The sequence below is a fragment of the Macadamia integrifolia genome, chromosome 14, assembly GCF_013358625.1.
Source record: "Macadamia integrifolia cultivar HAES 741 chromosome 14, SCU_Mint_v3, whole genome shotgun sequence".
NCBI lineage: Eukaryota > Viridiplantae > Streptophyta > Magnoliopsida > Proteales > Proteaceae > Macadamia > Macadamia integrifolia.
In genome coordinates this window covers 14,034,513-14,045,102 of record NC_056570.1, presented here as the reverse complement: position 1 = coordinate 14,045,102, position 10,590 = coordinate 14,034,513, and the positions used below count along the sequence as shown (strand labels likewise).

Sequence of the window (10,590 nt, the reverse complement as noted above, 5' to 3'; positions counted from 1 at the left end):
AAGCAAAGGGAGCACCTATCATTGAAGGTAAGTTCCTCTCTCTACCATTTAGATAATTCTCTCTCTCTCTCTCATACCCCATTCTTGACCTAGGCTAGGTTGGGAAAAATCCTAATCAAAATTCCTCTACCCACATACCCAATCTACAAATTGAATGGGAGATTTTGGTGTGAGGGACCTAATCAAGCAAGTTAATCATTCACCATGGAGTGGGAAGGCATCTTACATGAAAAGCCCCAAATTTGGCAATCTAAACCCTAGGATTTGGGAAGTTGCCAAGTCCTCTACAACTAGTTATCCCAAACCCAAAATTAGGTTGGAGAAAATAAAATTAAACACATGAATAATGGATTTGAGTGATCACACAAGCAATTGATGGTCACTACATGAACCCCTCTAACTGATATTCCTCAATTTAGGTTAACCTAGACTTGAAAAATGGGGATTTGAGTCTATCTTATGACTCTATGTAAATTAACCCACCAATTACACTAAACCTAAGCTAGGTGTGGTGTGTTTGAGTGCCCCACATACAAACTCACTCTAAAAATCACAAAAACCTAAGCTATAACCTATGTAAAAGAGAAGAGAGAAAGAATAGAGTTGGGAAATGACACCCCACTAAACAACATGTACTCTCACCACCATACATAGGGGCCACAGGGCCTATAGGGCTGATATGGATAAGGAAAATCCGATTTTAACTTCACCGACTAATGGTCACTGGCCAACCGGTGGGCAGTAACCATCCATCGGTGAACTCTGTAAATATAATTTTGAGATTTTCAGACCTTGCAGATCCATCCACCGGTGAACCCACCGATGGATGAGCATCCACCGGTGAACCCACTAGCGGATGAGCATCCACCGGTGAGCATCTACTGATGAAAATATTACAGGATTTGCATTCCTTTCGGATTTGTCCACCGGTGAACTCACCGGCGAATGATCATCCACCAGTAAGAATCCACCGATGAATCATTTTAAAGCTAATTTTGTCCCACTCCTCTTTGAATAACCGAATAACCTAAAAACATTATTTATCCTGGAAGTAGAACCGAGAAGTGACGAGGGCACGCAATCCGAAACCATCAACTATCTACCGTCATCTAGAACTCGAGGTGAGGGGATTTTGTGTGCTTTTATAGAATGCTTGTATCATAATGCATATGTGGATGAGTTTTATCATTTTGCATATTATTAATATATTATTCCATATGTAAAGTGTTGATGTGGCATAAGAATGTGGATTATGATTGTGCATATGTGTGTGTGTGTGACTGGGATGCAGGGTGGCCTATGGTGGATGCCTACGACACTGTATGCCCAGGGTGTGTGTGCATGTGTATGTGGAGACTGGGGTGCAGGGTGGCTAACGGTTGGATCCAGCGGCACTGCATGCTCAGGGTGAGTGTGTGTGTGTGTGTGTGTGACTAGGGTGCAGGGTGGCCAACGGTTGGTGCCGACGACACTGCATGCTCAGGGTGAGTGTGTGTGTATGACTGGAGTGTAGGGTGGCCAACGATTGGTGCCAGCGACACTACATACTCAGGGTGTGTGTGTGTAGGTGAGTGTGATTGAACTGTGTTGTGGCATATTAGAATGCATTGGGCTAGGATAACCACCCTGGTGCTACAACTCTTGCCAATAGGGGTTTACATATTGGCTAATCCTTTCATCCGATGGTCCATGGTTGGGGACGATTTTTGATGACTGAGGTGCACAGATGCTAGAGTCATGACAGACCCTCACGCGATGTTTGATTCTATGACGGGAATATCCTACATGCGATGTTGGATTCGATGTAGTGGTATTATGGGAGAGTTATTAATTGGGGTTTACCGGGGTAACAATGTGGTTCCAAAGCCGGCACGCTCTTGACTCACAATTAGCTTATATCCCTGGAGACTGATAACCTACATTCATAACTGGGGATAACACCTATGTTGCAGTAGCACTTATACCCCCTTTGGATTTAGAAATTGTTGCTTAGAATTTCTTGATAATAAATGGATTATGTCATTGCATTCATATAATTGCATTCATATTGATATGGTCGGGCATGAATATTTATACTATTACATTTTCTTAGATTGTCATGATTGCTTGTGTATGCTACCCCCCTCACTAGGCTACGTGGAAGCTCAACCCCCATTGTTGCCCATTTTTAGATGTTGATTCAAGAAATCCTTTGAAAACTATGATCAAGATTTCAGCTCTCCACGGAGGTGACCTTTGGGATGAGGAGCTGGTTGCGCACGAGGATGGATGGGTGTGCGATGATTGCATTTGGAGCATGCTGAGGATGGGAGTATCGTCTTCTATTTTTATTCTTTTTGTACTTAACGGATGTAGCTCTATGAGGGCATAACTGTAATTATGATCCAGATGTGAAAACATTCTTTTTGTGTAAATATGATAAATATCAATAGAAATCACCAGTTGATATATATTTTTTATATTATAAGTATGTAATTTTAGAATTCATTTCATAATCTTATAAAATTAAAGTACTGCATCGTGGATCCTGGATGGAATGTGGACACGTGTGCATGTCCATGTCGCCAACCTTCAGATGAGTGGAGACGGGGTGTGACAAAAATCTCTTTCCTCTCATATTATCTAGTTCCAATGGTGAGATCACCCCTCTCCACCCCCATGAAAAGAAAAACCAAAACCTTTGGAACTCTTATGGTGAACTCTTTACAATCCCGTTAGACCCTGTTGCAGAATTAGTCTTATGAATGTAAATCAGCTAAATGATATCTCAATTTTTCGGATTTTTCAGTGATAATGCCCCCATTCTCAGAAACCCATAAAAAAAACCAAGCTATAGAAACAAGTCTTGATGACTGTAAAAATAATGAACATAGTTTTCTTGTTTCCGCCATGGCTGGAAAACCTGAGCTCTGCTCAGAGAGAGAGAGAGAGAGAGAGAGAGAGACGATGAAGCTTTAAGTTTTGGTGATCTCTTTGGCCGTTCCAAGAGAAAGAAAGGGGAATAAGGTTTACAAGATGTCAAATACCCTATTGTTATGTTTAAAGTTCAATTTACTCTTTTAGCCCTCTTCACTTAAGTTCAATTAATCGATTCTACGTCTTTTACTCAGAATCGATTCTCAAAATGAAAAGCTTGCATGCTTCAAAAAAGGGACTCCAAAACCTTAAAATGTCTGGTTCATTTAAAAAAAAAAAAAATATTTGAACGGAGCTTACCATACAATTTTTACCCCATTTCTGTTCCAAAAAAACATCAGAAACATTTTTTGTCCCTTTCTTTTTTAGTGTTTGTTGGTTTGCCAGGGTCTTTACCCTAGGCTAGCGTATACATTTTTCTTTTCTTTTGCTTATAATATTTAAAAAGTTTATATTTGTTAACCATATGCTGTCAGGATTGTACACATGAGCTTCATAATCAATTACTTGTATTAATACAAATTATAACAAATAACACCCAACCATTTCATATAAAGCAAAAACAAATCAAACCATGTGAAGTACATTCTTGAACAGCTGCACGGTAGGAGCTAGTGTCAAACGTTTGGGGGGGCGGGGGAGATGTAGATCATAATAATTTGTTGAGTGCGTAAAAGTCAACAGTGAAAGTTATTATGCCAGAAGGGTTAAATGGCCCATTATCCGTTAATAAAAAAATTATTGATAGATTGAAAGTCAACTTAAAAGTATTATAATAACTGACCACTTCTTGACTATGGTTAGACCTAGATTTCAGTTTTGGAAATTTTGGGTGGGTGATCTTGCTGATGGTAGCCCTCATTCCTTGTTCCTTTTCTGGTAGTCAGTGTAATTTTTTTCTTTCTTCTTTCTATTTTAACAAAAATGATCACTTTTAGTGAAAAAAAAAATTGACCACTTCTTCTAGGACAAATGCAGGAAAGCTCTTTTGTTACAGGAGAATTAAGTCGACAAAGTGCTTAAACGCTTTGGGATGCATAGCTTGAATCCGATGAGAACTCCATTAACAACACACTTCATACTTTCATTGCTATATCACCACAATGTAATGAGGAGGAGGAATATGTCTTGTGTTCCTTATTTGAGTGCACTTGGGAGCATCATCTATGCCATGGTATGTACTCATCCTAGTATTTCATAGGATGTTGTTTTTATTCATTACATGGCCAATCTTGGCAAGGATTGTTCGCAGGTTGTGAAATGGATCACTCGGTATCTAGAGGTACTACTGATGTTGGCTTGGTACATAGAGGCAATGGCAACCAATCATATGTTGTTGGTTTTGTGGATTCAGATTATGCTGGTGATCAGCATAAGAAGAGATCCTTGATAGGAAATGGTTTCACTCTCACTAAAGGTAATATTAATTGGCAAGAATTCTTATCTGCAACTATAGAGGCAAAGTATATGGCGACAGCATAGGATATAGAGAAGCCATCTAAGTTTGAGATTTGGTCTTTAAATTGGGACTAAAACAAGGTCCTACAGTTGCATTTTGTGGCAGTCAAAGTGCAAAAAAAAATTGACTAAGAAAATCAAACGTATCAAAGAAAACTAAACACATTGATGTAAGGAATCATTTTCTTCGGAAAGTCACTTCAAAGGGATCTATAGCAGTGAAGAAGATTATCACAGAAGAAAATCCAATAGATATGTTGGCGAAGCCTATCCTTGTGGTCAAGTTCAAGCATGTCTTGGATTTGATTGGTGTTCGTAGTACCTGATGTGTGCCCAAGCTAGGCCATGTCCCATTTGCAGATCTAAGAAACATGGGGGCTTAAACCGTAAGATTTTTTATAACATGAATATTGCCCTTCTCGCTAAGAAAGCTTGGGATTTGTTGAATCCTTCTCAATCTTTATAGGGTACACTCATGAAATCTTTATACAAATCTTAATATCTTCTCCTCAAAAGCCTATTTTTTCAGTTTGAGGAAGGACGTTATATCAACCCTTGGTTAGACAATTGGCTTCCTAGTTTTGAAGCTTCATCTACTCATTTTCCTCTCTCTCGATGCCCCTTCTTTTGTAGCTGAAGTCATCAACCATACATCTCGCACTTGGAATTCTATCATCTCTCATTGGTGGCTGAATGATATAGCTCTATATGTCTTATATATCCCTCTTTCCATCAAGCCCTCATCTGATTCTATTCTTTGGGAGTGTATGGTTCTTTTACTGTTGCATCTGCCTATCGTCCTCTCTCCCCTTCTTACTCTGATATCAATCCCATTTGGCAACATCTTTGGTATCTCCCTACAACCACTAAAATTTGTTTCTTCCTTTGGAAAATCCTTCTAGATCATCTTCTGCATAGAAGACTCCTTTCCTCTACAGGTCTTAATCTTCCTTCATCTTGCCCCTTTTACAATCATCATACCTTCATCACAGATCATATTTTCATAAATTGTTCTTTCACCTCCTCCATTTGATCTTAGCCTCCACATTTCCTTTTTCTCCTATTAGCATGACTACTAGTGAGTGGGTTGGGCATAAATTTTATCTCTGCAATCTCCCAAGCAAATTAAACAAAGAACGCTTGACTTTATGGCACAACTCCTTTGGCATATATGGCTCAGTTACAATGATTATATTCACAATCAAGCCGCTATGAATGCTAATGTAAAATTATTAGAAAAAGTCTTTTTTTTAGCATTTGATCAGATTGCTACTCTATAGTGGCAATTTCATTTGTGTTTTGCAGAATTTATGGGAGTTACATATGCTTATATTATTGAAGCACTTGCTAGCAGAATGGGACTTCAAATTGTACTCTCCAAGAATTTTTCTTATATTATAATCAAGAGTAATTGTTTACTGGTGGTTATGTTTGTTTCAAATTCTTGATAGTTTTGAAGATTGACCCGCTCTGACAAAATTTGGTTGCAACCTGAATGAGATTTTTTTTTCCAAAGGCCTATGATGGTAGTAGAGGGCTTGGGTGATAGGCCCAAGCCTGGATCCAATAACTGATCTTGTATGTGGGTACAAGGGCAAAGCCCCCATTGTACTATACAACTCAAGTAATCGTGAATCGATGGATCAACACGATTGGAGGAGTATTTATGTGTATGATGTCTTGTTGTTTTTGTTACTAAGATAAGAGGTTTTTGTGTTAGGGTTTCTTGGTGAGTGTATTGGCTACGAGTTGGGTGTTCTTGAGAGATCTCTATTGTAATTTTTCTTCCAACATAGTGTGAATCATCTTCTTCTTCAATCGAGGACGTATCACACTACATCAATGTGTGAATCTAGTTAAATCTCTGGGTTATCTTATGAGAATTTGTTTGATTTATTCGTGTTTCTTGGTGTTTGTTTTAACATTAATGATCAACATTCTCAATGGCATCAGCAACTCCATCCCTTGGAGGATTTCAGAAATAATTTCAAATTGTTTTAGTCTCAGCCAACAATTAAGAGGTGTTATTTCAACATGCGTTTCATCAAGCCAATTTTTTGGTTTACCGTTTTGCATCCTTTGGTTATTCTCACTGATATTTTGTTATATGGAATCACCAGCCCCCACTCCCACTCCCACTCCCACTCCCACTCCTCCTTTGCTTCCTTATCGTTGTATTATGAGAGGTTTAATCTTCTCCTCCCTCGTGGAGTTGGTTATAAATAAATATCTCTTATTATCCAAAAAAAAAATATCCAATTATCTATTTTTCCAACAATTGTTATTATCACTTGAAAGAATTTCAAATGTGGCTTGTTTAACCTCATTTTAACAAACTGACTAGCGGAAAAATTATAAACCACATGGATTAGCAATATGTCAAATTTGGCATCCCACCATGCTTAAAAGTTAAAATATGTACTTTTACCAGTTGATAGACTAGGTAGAAGTGAAATTTAAATAGTGCAGTTAACAATATCTCCACAAATTTTATTTATCAACTTCTTCTTCTTCTTCTTCTTCTTCTTCTTCTTCTTCTTCTTTATTTATTTATTTATTTATTTATTATTATTAGTTACGTTTTTTTTTTCAGAAATTTTAGTTATCAACTAAACTTGCACAATATGGCGGTTATAAGGACTTGAACCTAAGGTGATCTAAGTTTACCGGCCCAGTTCAATTACCGTAAGTATTTGGTAATAGGTTCCTAACCCAAGGCATTAACAACCCACCATCTGGGCCCATATTGTCAAAAAGCTTAAAATGGCTGAGAAAACGCTAGAACGTTCACGAAAACCCGAAGAATTCGTGATGTTGTTATCCAGTGAATCAGTGATGGATAAGTATTTGGGTGGTTTGGGCTCCTACATTAACCCATTTAAAACCCACAGTCTGGGCCCAGATTGTCATTTTCTTCAAATGGCTGCTGAGAAAGTCTGAGAAAGTGTTAGAATGTTCACGAACAATCCAAGAAAGGAAAATCAAGAAAACAACCAGATTCTCCGTCATCTCCTTTTTCAAAAAATCTTAGGTAACTTAACCCCAAGTGAAGAAAAACCCGGAAAGTACTGGAATCCTCCCTCCCCTGTTCTATAAATACAGGACTGACATCCTTCCTCCACAACGTTCAGGAAGTTTTACACTAAGCATTAATCAAGCTATCTGTACGAGAAGAGTTCTCCGCAATTAGTGTCGATCCTAAACAAAGCCTAAATCAGTAGCAATGTCGCTTATTCCAAGCTTCTTTGGTGGCCGACGAACCATTTCCCATCCATTCTCAATGGATATCTGGGATCCATTCAACGACTTCCCATTCTCAACCTCCCTATCTATTCCTCGCACCCAATTCTCCAATGAAACAGCTGCATTTGTCAATGCACGTATCGATTGGAAGGAGACCCCACAAGCCCATATCTTCAAAGCTGATCTTCCTGGGCTCAACAAGGAAGAAGTGAAGGTCGAGGTTGAAGAAGGCGGAGTCCTCCAGATCAGTGGAGAGAGAAGCAAAGAGCAGGAAGAGAAGAGTGATCAGTGGCACCGGGCTGAGCGTAGCAGTGGCAAATTCCTGCGCAGGTTCAGGTTGCCTGAGAATGCCAAGATAGATCAGGTGAAGGCTACCATGGACAATGGTGTCCTCACTGTCACGGTGCCCAAGGAAGAAGTGAAGAAGCCAGATGTCAAGGCCATTGAGATCTCTGGCTAGAAGGTATCCTGTTACACACCCTGATGTGATTAATTATTGGATTTATAAACTAATATATGAAGAGATATCTAACAATGATTTTTGGAGAGTTTCTTGTTGTAACTTCGAGTTTCTGCTTTGTGGAGAGAATGTTTAATACAGAAATACAAAAGTTCTGATAAATTTGATATCATTGAAAAATTCCATTTTCAGTTGTCTTTTAATGTTTTCCTTCGCTGAAATAAGAAAAAGTTTATTTTTGTTAACCATATTGCATGAACATTGTGTTGATCAGATTAATATTCAACTAGTTGTATCAAAACAATTTTGTACATTCTTCAACAGACGAACATTAGGTGGGTAAGATGGAGGATGGAGATCATAACAATTTGTTGACCAATTGAAAAGCATGGTGAAGTTTTATGCCAAAACGGCTAAATGGCCTATCATCGGTCAATAAAAATTTGTTGATTGATTGAAAATCGTCTTAAAATATCATAATAACAGAACACTTTTTATATATTTATTTACCCTTCTTTTTTTTTTTTTATGGGTAAAAAGTGGAAGATAACATCTCTCGTGGTGAGAGTGGGCTTCGCGCATTACAGTTTTAGTTTGGTTTAGTGTTTTTTTTTTTTTTTCTCGGTTAGTTAGTTAGTTAAGGACAAACAAAAAGTTACATAGAAGGATGACCAATGTCTACCCTATACAGAGTACCCAAGTTCTGTAAGTACAGTAAAGCGGCATTGGAAGCCGTACATTTACATAAAAACTTAATATGCCCATACTTAGCATAAAGATCCCAAAATAACCCAATACTATAATAAGTCCAAATATTATTTCAATACTATAATAAGTCCAAGTACTATTAGAAGGTGTCGGAAGAAGCTAAAGTAATTCCTTAGAAGAGAACTAGACTTCAGAGATGGTTCAACCCTTAGCATCCGCAATCTTTAAACCATACAAAACCCCAGTGGTCTTCTATTTCTTCCAATGTTGTAGAAGGAGAAGATCCGTGCATAGTGATCTAAAATCTACCTTGCAACAGAACATCACACACATACTTACAGTAGCATCAATTGCACCTTTAATGCATCTTTTGCAACACAAGAAAGCTCTTCTTATCATAAAGAGAAGCAAGTTGACAAAGTGCTTGAATGCTTTAGGATGCATAGCTCAAATCCGGTGAGTACTTCAGTAACAACATATTTTAGAATTCCAGTATAGCCATGTCACCACGGTGTAGTGAGGAGGAACACATGCCTTATGTTCATTATTTGGGTGCAGTTGAGAGCATCATGCATGCTATGGTATACACTCATCCAAATATTTCACAAAATGTTAGTGTTGTTATTCTTTACATAACCAATCTCGGCAATGGTTGAATTAATATGCTCATACTTAGTTTCAACTTCTAAAACAAATGGAAGAAGAAGAAAGCCAACAAGAGTAATACTCTTAAGGGCAAGGGTGGGAAGATACAACAGAAGAAAGAATAACCTAAGGGTATATGCTTCTTCTATAAGAAAGAGGGCCACTGGAAGAGGAACTGTCATGCATACCTGGTTACTTTAAATGGGTGAGATGAAACTCCTAGAGAAGGTAATTTTACTACTCTTGTCATTTATGAGTCAAGTTTATCTATTGAACAATCCAACTCATGGTTGCTGGATACTAAATCCACTATCCACATCTGCAATATGTTGCAGGGGTTCAAGACGACAAGAAGACTTGACAAAAATGAAGTGCGGCTAAGGATGGGCAATGGAGTTGAAGCTATGGCAATGGTTGTTGGAGACTTTAGTTTAAAATTTGATTCTAATACTATATTATTAAAGGATTGTTATCATGTTCCTTCTTTTAAAAGGAACATTATCTCTGTCTCTAAGTTTCTTAAAGATGGTAATGCTTTTACCTTTAATATTGTTCTCACCATTCGTTTGAATAATAAATTTATTATTTCTGGATATATGCAAAATGTTTTGTATTTTCTAGATTCCCTTGAAAAAAATGAATGAGGTTTCAAATATTGATTTGAAACGTAAAAGAGCTTCAGTGAGTTTTACATACCTATGGCATCTCAGGTTAGGTCATGTTAACTTGGAAAGGATTAACAGGTTACTTAAGAATGGATCACTAGAAAGTCTAAAGGTCGAACCTTATCCAACTTGTGAATCGTGCCTACAAGGTAAGATGACCAAGAAGCCCTTTAGCAATATAGGCAAGAGAGCCAATGGTTTGTTAGAACTTATACACACTGATGTGTGTGGATTCATGAACATTCAGGAGAGATATGGTTTTGAATACTTTGTTACATTTACTAATGATTACTCTAGATATGGGTATCTACTTAATGCGTAAAAAGTCTGAAACCTTTGAAAAGTTCAAAGAATTTCAGGCAGAAGTCAAAAGACAATTAGATAAACACATTAAATCCCTTCGATCAGATTAAGGAGGAGAATACTTGTTATATGAGTTCAAAGGATATCTCACTTCTGAAGGGATTGTCTCACAATTGACAAATCCTGGTATGC

General features: G+C 37.8%; 1 protein-coding gene across 1 annotated transcript; it reads left to right on the top strand.

Moving 5' to 3' along the window:
• Positions 1-7,472: 7,472 nt before the first annotated feature.
• Positions 7,473-8,274, top strand: LOC122061969 (17.8 kDa class I heat shock protein-like). Its single transcript, XM_042625569.1, has one exon. It carries the CDS (start codon positions 7,598-7,600, stop codon positions 8,075-8,077), a length of 480 nt encoding a protein of 159 aa, XP_042481503.1. The 5' UTR covers positions 7,473-7,597; the 3' UTR covers positions 8,078-8,274.
• Positions 8,275-10,590: the final 2,316 nt, after the last annotated feature.